This window comes from Anas platyrhynchos, chromosome 1, assembly GCF_047663525.1.
Source record: "Anas platyrhynchos isolate ZD024472 breed Pekin duck chromosome 1, IASCAAS_PekinDuck_T2T, whole genome shotgun sequence".
NCBI classification, from domain to species: Eukaryota; Metazoa; Chordata; class Aves; order Anseriformes; family Anatidae; genus Anas; species Anas platyrhynchos.
In genome coordinates, this window is record NC_092587.1 from 165825753 (window position 1) to 165841552 (window position 15800).

General features: G+C 32.9%; 1 protein-coding gene across 10 annotated transcripts in view; it reads left to right on the forward strand.

Annotated features, from left to right (window-relative positions):
- DACH1 (dachshund family transcription factor 1) overlaps positions 1-15800 on the forward strand; it is a 368016-nt gene that overhangs the window by 317331 nt on the left and 34885 nt on the right. For all 10 annotated transcript variants that reach the window (XM_072032503.1, XM_072032508.1, XM_038187143.2 and 7 more), the window contains 3 exons: positions 6993-7140; positions 11640-11783; positions 12255-12323. In XM_072032503.1, the coding sequence (XP_071888604.1) occupies positions 6993-7140; positions 11640-11783; positions 12255-12323 (361 nt within the window). The remainder of the gene's footprint in view (positions 1-6992; positions 7141-11639; positions 11784-12254; positions 12324-15800) is intronic.

Sequence of the window (15800 nt, forward strand, 5' to 3'; positions counted from 1 at the left end):
CATTCTCTTGTTCCAGCTCTACTAACATTAATGACAGAAGTTACCAACAGTGCACCATATCTGACTTTCTAGAAAAGATCATCTGGCCTACAGTTTGTTCCCTGCCTCTGCTGTTGAGGTGCTTTTGAGTACAGATAAGATAACAGCAAATCTAGCTAGGCTAAAAACTATCAAGGACTAGTTTTTATTTTTAGTTTTTTAGTTTTTTAGTTTTTTAGTTTTTTTAGTTTTTTTAGTTTTTAGTTTTTTATTTTTGCTAAACACCATTCCCTTTTTCCTAAGATCCCACATGACCAAAATACAGACGTGTCTTTTCATAGGATGGGTATATGTCTGCCTGTGAAATGCACATCTTCATTAGGTGACCTGCCAAATGCAGTGATGGAGGATGCCTATATTTTAGGATTATGAGGATCACATGAATACATAGACAAGCAACCCCTGTCTACACAAATCTGTATGGATGTAATGGTAGATACCTGTGTTGTAATACACTCTGTTTATTCAGTTGTGTGAGAGGAAGGATCTGTGTCACAGAGAACATGGGTGTCTCCAGAAGCTGTAATGTTTGTCCTGGTTTAAAATATGGAAAACAGAAAATGTAGTATTGAACTTTGTCAGGGTTAGGGGGATCCTAAATCTGACCATGGGGTTGGTGCTTTTGGGTATGTAAGTAGACAATTTGTGAACACTTTTGATATTTGAGAAAAAAAAAAAAAGTGCCAAAAGTCTTGAAGGTGTTGAAGAACTTAGATGACAGCTGTCACTTGAGCTTGGTGTCTTAGTCCTCTTACTTCCATTGTAGAAGTCTGAGTCAGTCTTTAAAATTGTCCACTAAATGCTAAGCAAGTCTGTGTTTTCCATCCATATTAAAGGTAAATGAATAATGCCTCATCAGTAATCCATAATTCTAGGCTAGTATTAGATAAGTCCGTTTGCTATAGCTGTCATCAGATGCTTTTTAATATCATAAACATGTCTTTTTTTATTTCTCCATAAATACCTGTTGTGGTTTAACCCAGCAGGCAGCTAAGCACCACACAGACATTTGCTTACGCTGCAACCCGCAGTGGGATGGGGAGAAGACTGAAAAGAAAAATGAAAGAACTCATGGATTGAGATAAGGACAGTTTAATAAGAAAAGAAAAGAAAAAAAAAAAGAACTCTACAAATGAAAACAATAACAACAACAAATGTTAAAACAAACAACAAAACAAACAAGCAATGCACAACACAATTGCTCACCACCAGCCAGCTGATGCCCACCTTGAGTAATGGTGTTCCTCTCTCCCTCTGCCTCCCCCATCAAACTCCCCCCAGTTTTATTGTTAAGCATCACATCATATGATATGGGATATCTTTAGGCCAGTTTGGGTCAGCTGTCTTAGATGTGTCCCTTCACAGCTTCTTGCAGATCCCCAGCTTCCTCTCTGACAGGGCAGTGTGAGAAACTGAAAAGTACTTGGCTCTCCATAAACACTGCTTAACAACAACTCAGTGTGTTATCAACATTATTCTCATCCTAAATCCAAAGCAGAACAACATACCAGCTACTAGACTTAATAAATACTTATTAAAAAAACAAAACAAAACAAACAAACAAACAAAACCCACAACTTTAATATTTAATTATCTATACATTTGAAGAGGAGATAATCACAATATACAGAATCCAGAACAATGAAGACATAAGTCTTACTGGGATTGCAGAGATATTAATAATTAACTGTAACAAGTATCAGATAAACACAAAATAAATTAGATAGGGGCAATATTTTCCTATTGAGAGAGTTTTGATTAAGTGATATCTTTTCCTTTACAATGTATATTTGTTGATTTCTTCCAGATTAAATTCTGGAAGTCTATGTGCAGCTGCAGAGTGGATGAAGGGTGATGGAAGGTGGGTCACAGCAAAATGCTATGTGGGTACTAGTGAGAAGGCTAAAGATGTTTTCATACCTCTCACCATTTTAAGTCATGGCCCAATTATGCCAAAGTCTGTTACAGCCACAGCCTTTCATAATACTGCAATATTCCTGGGTAATAGTGATATTAATTTAGGCTTTTAGAATCTGAATATTCAGTCTTAACGCAGAGAAAAATTTCTATTAATATCTAATAGATGAATCAGTTTCACCAATAGCTACATTTCTCTGTCAAGACTGTATCGTGTTGACAAAATTTGCTGCTATTTTTTTTAAAAGAAATATGTAAAATAAGTTGCAACTCTCCCATTTATATTAATAAAATAAATACATGATTATCAACTAAATTCCCTTATGAAAACAAAGCAAACAACTAGTTTTATTGCTGTGAGTCTCCTGCACTGTTTCCATCTACAACTAAATACACAAGGGAAAAGTATTACAAACACTGGATAAAGTAAAAATTACTGCTTTAATTCAATTTTTTTTTTTTTTTTTTGTCTTCTGCTAAAAGGCAATAGAAATTTATTCCTCACAGAAAATGTTAATGAAAAATATCATTTATATTTGTACAATATGCCTTTACCTGTGATGGAGATACTCAATCTGAGATACTGAGATACTACAAAAATGTCTTCCTAAAGTTGTCTGTAGAGATAGTCAAGCTGTGTTAGCTTATGTTACTTAAGTTGGCACTCAGTTATAAATTGCAGAATTTTACCTGTGGAAGAAAGTTAATACAATATATAATAAACTTTTTTTTTTTTTTTTTAATGCCCAACAATAATGAGAGCACACAAATTATATGCAATCTCCTACCTAAAAGAGAAGTAGTGTTATTTGCAAGTGTTTTCAGCAGGAATAGCTAATATATTACAAATTTCTGGAAGCTGGGATATTTGATGGGAAATGCAAAATGCTTCTCTACATTCATGCCTTATTCTTTTAGTTTTCTTTTTTCACTCACTATGGGAAATTGCTGGAAACAAAAATATTCTAGGCATACCACTGAATTAACTAGTAAGGCCATTTTTAAGTCACATATAGCTATGTAGCTAACTGAAGTTTATTACCTGTAACACACAGTAGATGAAACTAGAATGAGAAAAATTTCTATACAACTTTTTTTTTCCCTACCCTTTGAAAATATACCACACATTTTTTTAGTCATTTATTATTATTATTATTATTATTATTATTATTATTATTATTATTATTATTATTATTATTATTATTATTATAGTTGTTGTTTAATAGTGATTGATAATACCAGCTTTAAGGCTGAGATATCTTTAATGTTTAATTTCAAAGGGATCAGTAGAATGTCCTAACACGATGCTGCTTTCAGAAGTATTAGAGATATGCATTAGTTAGTGAATGGGAAGAAATAGCAACCATACATCAACATAACTTTTTATTTAGAACACTTCTGGAGAATTTATCAGTGAAAAATATCAGAACAAGTAAATGGGGTAAACAAACCAAAACCAGATTTAACTATAATTTTCCAGGGAAAAAATGTCAACGTTTTATATTACACTGAAATAATATATATATATATTAACAGTGACAGAGAGAGGAAGAATAACATCCCATGTTTAAAGCCTGGCTCCAGATACTGTATTAAAAACAAATCTGGAACCTGAGCATGTTCACTACAATCATCATTATCCAGCCTCTGTAACATCTGACCTTCCCTAAAGGGAAATATTTTCCTTTTGTTAATGCCCTGTGTTGCACTGCATTTCCCATTGTCATTGGCAGCATATTGATTTAATATCAGGTTAGAGGATTAGCCATAGCAAATACAAGTTGGACATACTGCATTTTGTATAATCTTTTACAGATGATCCACTGGGAGAATTAATAGAATTTCATGCAACTGCTATTCCTGTTCCAAGGGGCACTGATGATTTTTAGATGCTCTGCTTTTTAGTTGCTTTTCTCAGCCCCTTCTGCATTAAATAAAGGGAGATATTGAATGTTTCCAGTATTTTTGCATTAGAGATGTCATTGGCAACAGCAGTACTTTTGCATATGCATCAGTTTGGCTCTCATGCAGACTTTTTTTTTTTTCACATTGGACGCCTACTGATGTGCACTGATTTAACTTCTAAAAATGAAACTTAATTTTGTGTAGCTTATAAGTAGTCCCTAGTGAGTCTTGGCTTCAAAAAGCTAATATTTTTCAGACATAATCAGCAGCAATAGGTAATGTATTACCATTAGCTATGTTAGCAGCAAGTTTTTTTTTTTTTTTTTAAATGGTTGGAGGAGGAAGTATGGTGTAGAAAATGTAATATGCTTTTAGCAGCTTCACACTTTGCAGCTATTCTTAATACAAAGTTACACACATCAGTGCTACACTAGCATTATTTTCCATGTTTATTCATAATGATTGTTTCATATTTAAAGAACACCAAAATATTGTGTTTTGTCAGGCAAAGACAATAATAATTTACTAGTAATTTATTTTAAACTGCTACTGATAATACAACCAATCAACGCATTAAGTGGTGCCAACATTGGCAGCTTGCTAAATAATCTCTAGGCTTTGCACTGAGAGTACATCTTTCAAAGATAAGTCAACAAGAGCAATCAGAGCAGAAAATTAGAATTTGGTATCTTAGAATTAAAATACAGCTAAACTAAAGTTTTAATTGGGGTGATCTAAAAGGGCACTTGATGTAATGATCTCTTTCATTTGTTACTAATTGTTCGTTCCTGATGAAGAAGAAACATGTACAAGAATGTAGTTGAATTGAGTAAAGATGGCAGTTATTTTAGCAGGTCAATTTTATTGTTAAATATGATGAATTGCAAGAATTTTGGAGGAGGGTGTTTGTAGCTTTAAAATTATTTGACAGTATACTTTTCATCAACAAATACCCTTCATATAATTTTATAATTTCACTTGATCTAGTTTATTAGTGATTTGAGTGAATCACATGTTCTATTTAGTAAGTGATGAGTTGGAGATTAAAATATTCTAGAGTTCAAGCACAAATCAGAAACATACATTAATAAATAGCTCCTTCCTGAATTTCACAGTATTTCAGAAACATCCATTATTAACCAACCATCCACAGTTTATGATGGTTGTAAGCATAGGTGAATGGGGTAGGGGAAGTTGATTTCAAGTGAACAGTAACATTCAAAAATAGATTGCAAAGACTTTATAAATGTTTTAAAGTATATTTTGCTTGGTATATGTGTACAGAACTTTGTATATAGCTTTAGGAAATTTTATTTAGTAGTCACCGAGGTTTAGCATTCACCACAAAATATCTTTGTGTTTTGGATATTTTATAATAGCTTTTTGTTCTTTTAAAGAAAACTGCTAAAACTCAAAATATATTTGTAAGCACATCTGTTGAGATCCTGTTAGATATTTTCAAATGCGGTTCTATAGCGTATATTGTTTAAGTGACTATATTGACCTTGCACTTGGAAGGTGTTTAGTTCTCTCTGCTTCTATGGACTTTATAGATTGAACTGTAATAGAGCTGCAAAGAATTAAGCTCTGCATGAGACAACACTTGAGGCAAAAATTTACTTAAGAATGAAGATGAAGAGTACTGAAAATAATAGGCCCTGAAAACAGAATTAAAAGAGGTGTTTGAAGGATACAGATTTCAAAGCAGTCATTAAAATTAGGAAGGCTAGCAGGAGAAATGTGCAGACTAACACATGAAGAATGTTTTTTTTTTGTTTTGTTTTGTTTTTTTTTCTCCATTTTTAAGTATCATAATTCTCACTTGTTCTTTTGGGGGATATTTCAAAGAATTTTAGTGAAAAAACTTGAAACCCAGAATCTAATTTAGGAAGTGTGCCTGAGTGGTGAGGGAATTTACTTGCAAGCTGTAAGCATGTCTGTAGTACCTGGTTCTGAGAGCAGGTCTTGCGAACCTCTTCTCTGTTAGCTGAATGCTTCCCTAACATACCTGCTAGAGACCTCTCAGTCTCTTTTATTGGCATTATTTTGCTTTATATCAGTAATTAAATTGGGTCTATGGAGGTAAGCTGTGAGGAGACTTGCCTAAGATATACTACAGGTGGGTTCATATCCATACAGTATCATATACGCATAGCTATGCTTAATTATCTACTATATTATGATATCTTCAGGAGAAGAGATTGAGGTGTACACCCAAGAGCCTGACAGCCAAACTTCTGGAATATTGAATTATTTTCTGTCCATATTTATTTATTTCTATCCATCCTATTTCCTCTCCTCTTTTTCATAGCTTATCTCAGTGACCTAACTAACTAGTTATTAGCTATGCTAGGTTCTGTCTGTTTCCTGTGAAAAGATTTGTGGAATTGTGGAGTTGAATTCTCAAGAAAAAAAATAGTATAGGCTGGATCATTATTTCCTGATACAATAAAACAAAAAAAGTAGACTTTTTTCTGACCATCCCAGGTCAAGAAAGTAAGAGACAATTATGTTTTGTCCTCTGCTGTGAGATAAAAATTGTACAAGATGGACTTTTTAATATACAAATGGACTTTTTAAGACAAAGAGATCTTCCTGCTTTGTGAATGTCCTCAGCTTAGTAACCCAATAACATAATCTTCCTTGGAAATAATATGACATATAATAATAACTAACAACTAACAACAATAAGGAGCTTGAGCAGTACTAGAGGCTGAATTTATCATTCTGTGGGTGACTGCCAATTCTTTTTCTATGGAACAAATTTTTTTTGGTTACAGGCAAGTTGCTGATATAGTTTGTTTTGTTTTGTTTTGTTTTTCAAATCTCTTATGAAGAATAAACCTACTACTATAACTTTTTCACATTAGTTATATGCATAGTTAAAGACCAGTTTATGTCATCTGTGAAAGCTTGACTCCCTACTTTTTACAGATTTTTTGTCCACCTCTTAAAATTAACTGGAGTAAAAATTTGCTGTTGATAACTGGGAGGCTTTGACCCAGTAACAGGACTGTTTCATTTGTAAAATCTCACATGAGTAATCAAAGATAAATAACAGAAGTTGTTTATTATGTCAGCTGTTCTAACATTCTTTAAACATTAAAATATCCAACTTTATCTTTGAACAGGGTCTACTAAAGGTTGCTATAGACAATGCTAGAGCTCAAGAGAAACAGGTCCAACTGGAAAAGACAGAGCTGAAGATGGAGCTCTTCAGGGAACGAGAAATGAGGGAAACACTTGAAAAACAGTTGGCTGTGGAGCAGAAGAACAGAGGTATCTTCATTAAGCAAACATAAATACCTGAAATATATTTTCTCTGGAAACCTATTTTTCCATCAAGCACCCGTGTTTGATCAAAACTTTTCTCCTACGCTTGTGTTATGTTTCTGCTGACTGCTATACAGGAAATTTTGCACCCTGCCGAATCCTGATTCTGCATAGAATCTTTATGAGATTTATAACAAATGTGCCTTTTTCTTATGTATGTGTGATATATATTTTTGGTTGTTCGTTTGTTTGTGTTTGCTTGTTGTTTGTTTGTTTTGTTTTGTTTTGACTTGTTCCAACGTATCAGAAATGTACAGCACAATTATAAATGCAGAAGTTGTGGACTTTGTCAGGTTGTGATCATTATGAAAAGGAATATCTACTTAATACAAACACAACTATTATCAAATCAAAAGCTGCAAGGTGTTATGAATTCATTTTTTTTCTTATGTGATAGAGTCATGCATTGCATATTTAGGTAAATTGTATGTCATAAATATAAAGGTAATAGTAATATGTAAGCCTTGTATAATGCATCAGTTCAAACACGTTTATAGAAGGAACAGCTAAGGTTCTTCTTGAAAAAAACCCTCACTGTAAATATATATACTTGTTAATTAATTCTTTATAATTTCATTACATTATTAGAATGATATAAAGTATATACATTATATATGGTATACAGTAGATCGTATGTATATTATATATAATATACACTTATATAAGTACACTTTTCTAAAACATTGGTAGTAAAGTTAAGGTAGTTTATAGTGATTTACATAACTATTTGCATTATGAGCATGTTCCCATCTTCCTTTACGGTTCTTCTTTTTTATTTATTGCTCTTTAGTATTGTCTGATTACTTCCCAAGGAGCAGTTAACCTCTGGGGCTAGCTTCCTGTTTAACACAGAACATGACAAGTCAGATAAATAGTTTTTCAGGGATAGAGTTATAGTTTATTTTTCTGTGAACCATTGAGTTAAGGAACCCCAAGAACTCTTGGATTCATGACCAATATCATTATACCTTTAATTAACATTCTACCTGTAAGTAAGCAATGTAATTCTATATCATGTCTTGACCTATTAAAGAGTAGGACTGCTGCATCATTAATTTCCCTTTTAAACTTATAATAATACATTTTTAAAGACAACTACTGTTAACAATTATCATAACTGTGCAATGAATCATCCTTTTGTCCACAACTGGCCTATTTTAGTCAGTACACTTGCATTACTTACACCTTTAAAGAAGTTTTCTAAAATGGCCCAGTTATTCTCCACATCCATATCTACTTCTGTGTTTCACAACCCCTCAATCATATATCCCTTTTTTAGAGGACCCCTCTGACCTTACTTGCATTTTTCCATATAGAAATTAAGCACCTCATTTAAGCTAATATTATAAATTCCTTTTATTTCAATAAAGAAAGAGATTCCTACATTCTTCTCTCGGACAAGTAGGTGGTGTCAATTACACTGTGAAACTTCTTTCTCTTCCTGTTTAAAACAAAAACATTTGACTAGGTTGAATTAGACACATGCTTTCACTGGTTAAAATTAGGTAAAAGCAATTTTGCTCAAAGTTCTATGTCAAGAAAGAACATGTGATAGTCCTTTATTTTATTTAGGATAGTGAAATGAAATACTTTACAATGTTATTCTCAGCACTATGCACTATCTGCTTCTTTTATAAGTATCCTTTTAATGATGACATTGCACTGGTAAAAGAGTCTGACCAAAGAGGAATGGTTCTGAGCACTTAATAATGGTATATAGTAAAGAGAATTTAATGAGGATGACTATCTTTAATAGTGGATACTTCTGTATAAAACAAAGAAAAATAGTAGATTATTCTTTAAAATGAGCAGAGCCAAATAGGAGAGAAACAAATAAGGTCAGATTGTAATTACTTTGAGAATTTATTCTTCAATTAAAGATAGAAAAATGCTTAGGAGGCTTTACCTGACATTAGTTTTCCAAATAGCAAATGTCATGTCTCAAAGAAAGTTTCACATCTTAATGGAAGCATGAGTAAAATGAGAGAACTGTACCACAGCTCTAGTTAGTTAAGAGTTATCCTACGAAAAACCCGAATATGCTTAAAAAACTACGGCATAGAAACATGCACTCTGTCACACACAGGTCGAAGTCCATTAGATAAATGGAATCTTCAGCACAAGAGCACAAGGTAACCTGTATCAATGTCTGTCTTTTGCTTGTCATGTTAACACAAGTCAAATATTACTTTTTTTTTTTTTTTTTTTATATATAGGGAGGGGGGACGGGACACTAATTTCACTGCCGCTACTATATGTTCTACAGTGCTGCTTATTTACTGTACTGTTTCCTTCCTTTGTAAATATTCCAATTAGTGAGGCTGTAGGATGTCTCATCAACCAGTGAAAGTAGGATAATATCTCTTCTGTGAGCAGCTACACAGTAAGGGCTTGCTAATTCTGGCTCTGACTGCTGTACTCACATCTACAATGTGTCAGCCATGATGACATTTTAATTCAGAAAGCAACATATGTCTCCTTCTCATTTATTGCAATCACTTTCAAAGTACTTATAGTGAAAACATTAAAACTGCAATGTTTCAAAATGTATTTAGCGTAGCCTTTATATACTAGATGTTTTTTGACAGTGTAAGACAATATGCCTGTAAAATAGTTGGTACTATATAAAATATATATAAGTATACAATAATATACAAAATATACAAAAAGCCAAAATTCCAAAGTCTTGGATGTAACTATTTTCACTACAGGATATGTATTTATATATATTTTGTGTCTGAACAGTTCTGTATAGCAACAAAAAATATCGAAGAGTACCCAAGAAGCAGTTATTCTTAGCATATAAATTACATAGCAATAATTCCCTTTAAATAAATCATTATTATCACCAGCACAGACTACTGGAAATGGGGTGCATAAGCTTGTGGAAGCAGATTTTTATCCTTTCCAGCATTCTTCCCTAAGCATGTTCAAGAGATTACTTTGGAGCAGGATACAGTGCTAGATTATTTATTTATTTATTTATTTATTTATTTATTTATTTATTTATTTATTTTAGTCAAATCTAGTATCACCTAATATCTGGTTTTGGTGATGATAATTTTTCTGTAGTTAATGTATAAATAACTGGTTCTCTAGCAAAGGTTGCCCAGGAAGTTGTTATGGAAATTAAGCTTCTTATATGCACGTCTCTGAAAACCCTAAACATGCTATGTAAGAAAGGTTTAGGTTTCGTGGATGTGCTCTACGGCTTTTTGTGATTTCTTTAGAGATTCAGTTTGGCTTTTACTGAGTAGGAAAAAAAAAAAAGAAAAAAAGAAAAAAGGAAAAAAAGTTCATATTACCCTTTCCATTGGGGAAGTAACCTGTGATATATTCCTTTAATTAGGGAGGAGTTAGTTACTTCAATACAAGTTGTATTTTTGTGGTTGTAAGGTTGCAGTTTGTGCAGTTTGGAAGGAACTCGTTGTTAACATAGAAAAAAATCGTAATGGAGCTTCTTTTAAACAACCCCTGTATGATTCATTTATATACTGATCTTGTAACCCTTTTTCTTTTAGAATATGAACAAAAGATAGAGGGAAAACATTTTCTAAATTAGTGCCTTCTAGACTGAATTTTAGAAGACTCCTTACTTTCTGAGTATTTTCCCTTACAATTGACATACAAACTAATATTTACATGGCTGGGGGATCTGTCCAGGTATTCCAACTGTAGAGTTTGTTATGAGTTCTTCAAGATCGATGAGACCAGAACTGTCAGAGAAGAAAAAAAAAGTGAAGTTTTTTTTTTTGTTGTTTGTTTTTAAAGAATAAAAGAAAAGACAAATATGGATAAGAGATAAATACGAGGAAGAGACCAGGCACCAAGAGGTTGGATGGCTTGAAGCAAGCAGCAGCTTGGAGGACAATTTGAAAGATGAGGGCTTTTCTCTATGGAGTGAAGCAGAGCAGGGGCTGAGGTCCTGTTGCATTTGGGGCACTGGCTGTTGGAGGAGAGAAGCCATGGATGAGAACTTGATTACTGTGCATATACTATGTGCTACAAGAGATAAAATTGTGTACTTAATCCCTCAAAAACTTCAGCTCCAGAGACAGAGGCATATCTACATCAGATGATGAAAGATGTAAATTTTATTGTTAGTCCCAAGGTTTTCTAATTTGGACATTCACAGATCCTCATATGTTTATTAAAAAAAAAAAAAAAAGAATGACTTTTTTTTCAAAAAAAAAGAAAAAAAAATACAAACACGTTATGCAGTAGCTGAATATCACCTACAGTTTTCAATAGCATGGTACAGAACAGTAATTCTTTAAATATCCCAGTGTGATTCTCAAAACTTTCAAATAGTTTAAGTTGATATTGTATAATTACTCAATTTATATAAACTGTTGCAGTTGTATTGTTTCTTAGAACTCTTAATATATAATCATGAAGCCAAGTTTCAGATCTGAATTTGAGTATACTGATTTTCTTCTTCCTAGCAATAATTCAGAAAAGGTTAAAGAAGGAAAAGAAGGCAAAGAGGAAATTGCAGGAAGCACTTGAATTTGAGACTAAACGACGGGAGCAAGCAGAACAGACACTGAAACAGGCAGCTTCAACAGATAGTCTCAGGGTCCTAAATGGTAAGAAGCTAGTTTTTGCTTCTGTGTCATTAACGTTCAATTTAAGTGCCCAAAGAAGGTGGTTTTATTGAAAATTTAAAGCATGGTGGGAGGGTAAAAAAATAAAAAATAAAAAAGAAATTCTTTCTTCTTTCAAGTGATGCTTCTCTCTTTTCTGCTTTGTTAGTTTATATAGTATGTGCAAATAAATTCACTACAGGGAATGTCCCAACTAGGACAATTTTATATTATTAGTGTTTTTTTTTTTTTTAATATTATTCTTTTTCTTCTCACCTTTATGCTTGAAATATCTATTGCTCATTAATCTTTCTAGCCTAACAAAAAATTGTCCTGGCCTCCAGTCATTGTTCAACATTAAAAAAACTGACAAAGGTTGATTTTATTGTAATTCAGATTTAGAGTAACAGGTTGTAAAAAGGGCTATAAGAATCGAATGAAATATGTGTCAGTCTTACCTTTCTATGCTTCTAGACTCTCTGACCCCAGAGATAGAAGCTGACCGCAGCGGGGGCAGAACAGATGCTGAAAGGACAATACAAGGTAGGAATTTGCAAAAGGCTATAAATCTAGATCTTGCTATATGAGTTTTTCCTCAGCTTTAGACTGCTATTCAAGCATGTAGCCTACCATCTGGGCCACATCAAAACAAGTTCAAACAAGGTCAAGTTCATCTTGCTTGTTTATAAGAGAGAATACATTTTGTGTTGATAGATTTTCTTTAAATTAATAGGTCATTTCTGTTTATACAGTGGAATTAAAGAAGAATAATTAATTTGAAGTAATATTGGGCTGAATCTTAGACTTGCTGAATCTTAGACTTGCTGAATGCATTTTTTGTGCATATGTGTAGTTAGATTTAGGATAACAATGTTTTCAAAGGCCTATTAGAAATATTTTGAGCCTTTTAATGATATAAATGGCTAAACCATTTATATCATGGTATAATGGGTAACATTCAAGGCATGATGAGAATTTCAAGCCAATATTCAGTGGCAGCTACTGAAAGGTGTGTTTCAATACACTACTCTGAACATTAAGAATAAATACATTGTTTATTCTCTTCATGTTTTTTTTTTTCTTTTTTCTTTCATTTACCACATCCCATTATTTACATTTTAATAAAACAAATCTGCTTAGTAAAGTTATACATGAAATACAAAAGAGAGCTTTATTACTTCCCCTGTGAATCTAAATTTATATATATTGCAAACATCAAAATGTTAGTAAAGAACAAATTTATAAGATAGCATTTGTGTTATACATGTCATGTCCTCTCTAGTTAACAAGCTAAAGCTACCTATGTGAATACTAAAAAACAAAATTAACATTTGGTTTCAATTGTAAATGAAGGTGCATTTTTCAAAGGCAAGTCTAAAATGATTAGCACCAGTAATCACTCTCAATTGCCTTTATTTTCATTTTGATGTCAAACATCTTAACAGTATCATTTGACATCATCTGTGTCTTATTTAATCACTTTTTTCTAATTCGTAAAGCGTTGTTACTAGTGTGCCACAAGGAGGCTGTAATAACAGAAAAAAAGTCAATAATCTTTTAATGTTTGGCCATATACACAAATACAAAACAGGCAACAAGTCCTTACATGGGACAAACACACAAGTGTATATACATACATAACACACAAGTGTATATATATACATAAATATAGAAGATTTATATTGCATGTTATGTCTGCCAAGTCCATATTGCAAAGGTCAGAATATGCTAGATTGAATGTTGCCTGGGAAGTGGGTACATATTATGACACATATGTTGTTCTAGAATCCTGTTTTTCTTCCCATAAAATGTATGCCTGCTTCAAAGCACCAATTGGCCAATCTATTGGCTTAGAAAGAATCCAGACATCATGCTACTTCGTACATCCAGACTACATTACTACATGCAGACATTTTATTATTTATTTATTTTTTGGTACAAAGACAAACTTCTAATTTCTTCAGAGGCCATTCTGTTACAGGAGTCACTGCAGTGTCCGAGTTCCTTGCAAACATTAATTACTTTATCTTCAGACCATACCTGCAAGGAAGCATGGTTTGGAGTATTCCCATTTTAAATCTGTGAAAGTCACAAAAACCAGAGATGATAAATTGCTTTACTATCAAGTAACTAGGACCTGATTTTTGAGACTATTTTGCATTTTTGGCAAACGTGTTCATTGTATTCAAATTACTGTTCCCCTTGAATCCAGTTCCCTTATGGACTGAGATATTCATAAGACAAGCAACACAGAAACAAACTAAGTATTTTGGAAGTATGTATTCTAAAAGACTTATCCCACGCTACGTAGAAATAGCACTTCAGCTTTTTAATCATGATCATCCTTTCTTTTCCAGCTATTCTTTGCCTTCTTGTGCTCATTTCATGTTTCCAATTGTGTAACAAATGAAATCAAGGTCTTATAAGCAATGTGCTCAGTAATGTTGACCTTTCCTCGATTTATCTGTCCAAGGTAGTTCAAGAGGATATAACAAAACAAACAAACAAAACCCCACAAAATAACATTATTATCAATATCAATATTGATTATATCAATAACATGATTATTTAGTTAAAGACTACCACATAACGATCCTGATTTTGGATTATATTGCAAAGGCAACCTTATTCTGACATTTCCTGTCTCTGCTTTACAGTATTAACACACACACACATATATATTTAAGGAAAAGAAAACAAACAAACAAACAAACAAACAACAACAACAACAACAACAAAACAACACAAGAAATTAATTTAATCGACTGCAATTTTTTGAAGTTTAATATATTAACTTTAATCATCATATAAGAGTTTGGAACTTTTAGATCTACCATGTGTATGTAGCCTTACAACATAATAACAAAAAATATAATTGCAGGAGCTTATTGTCTTTGTGGATCAGCTCTTACAGGGTGACAGGTTTCATAAACAGTCGATAACAGATGGGTAATGCTATGTCAGGACTCTTTGTGTTTAGCTCCAATCCTCCACAAGGAGGATTTCCTTTCCTTTTTCTGTGTCCCATTTAGCATGTTACACCTATACCTCTGTGTCCCAGTTCCTCCTAGTTTCTCTCTTCCTATGCAAATTCCACCTTTTGTCAACGACTAATCTCATTTGTTCCTGTGTCAAAAATGCTTTGTTCTTTTCTCATCTTGTTCTTTTCCCCACTCCAACCTCCCAGTCCTTAGGTACCATTCTTACAGTGTTCTTTCCTGAACTCAGTTTCATGCCACCCTGATTATTTCTTTCATTACAAGATTTTTCCCATCTATCTGACTATTTCTGTTGCTTCCTTCTCTTGTCCTGACATTTCTAGACTCTACACTCCATTAACATTCCCTGTTACCAGACTTTCCTGTTTCGTAACATATCTCAATCTGTATTCTCCATTTATCCTGCCTCACTGTCAAGTTCACATTTCCTACTAGTCTATACACATTCTGTTTCTTCTTCTGTATCTGCCTGGGAAAGAGAAGAACTGAGAGATAAACAAAGATCTCTGTTCCCATTTCAATATATAGCATGACAATGGCTTGCAGAAATGAGGATAGAGAGTTGCAGGGAAAGAGCTGCTTCATTCAGCACCAAAATGCTTAGTATGGATGTTCTCTTTGGAAAATTTAGTTGCAAAACTCTACAAAACCTTTCCAGTGGGTGAAACTGGGAATTTTCCAACACTTTTTTGAGCTTTCACAGAGACAACAAAAATTGTCCTTCCAATTTTGCAAAATTTCAGTGATATCATTCCATTTTATCTGTAAAATATATTTTATATACTCTTGTACATACAATAGAAGAATTATTCTATAGAATATACATTATATTCTCTAATAAAAAAACATAATAGTAGCTTATTCATGCTTTCAGGTTCTAGGAAAAAGTACTTAGTAGGGAATTACTTATGCCTTTCTTATTCTTCTCAAATATATACCTGTATTTATTTGTATCAAAGCAAGTCTGGGGTGAGTGTCTTTATCTGCAATCATTAGTTTTTATTCATTTATTTATTTACTA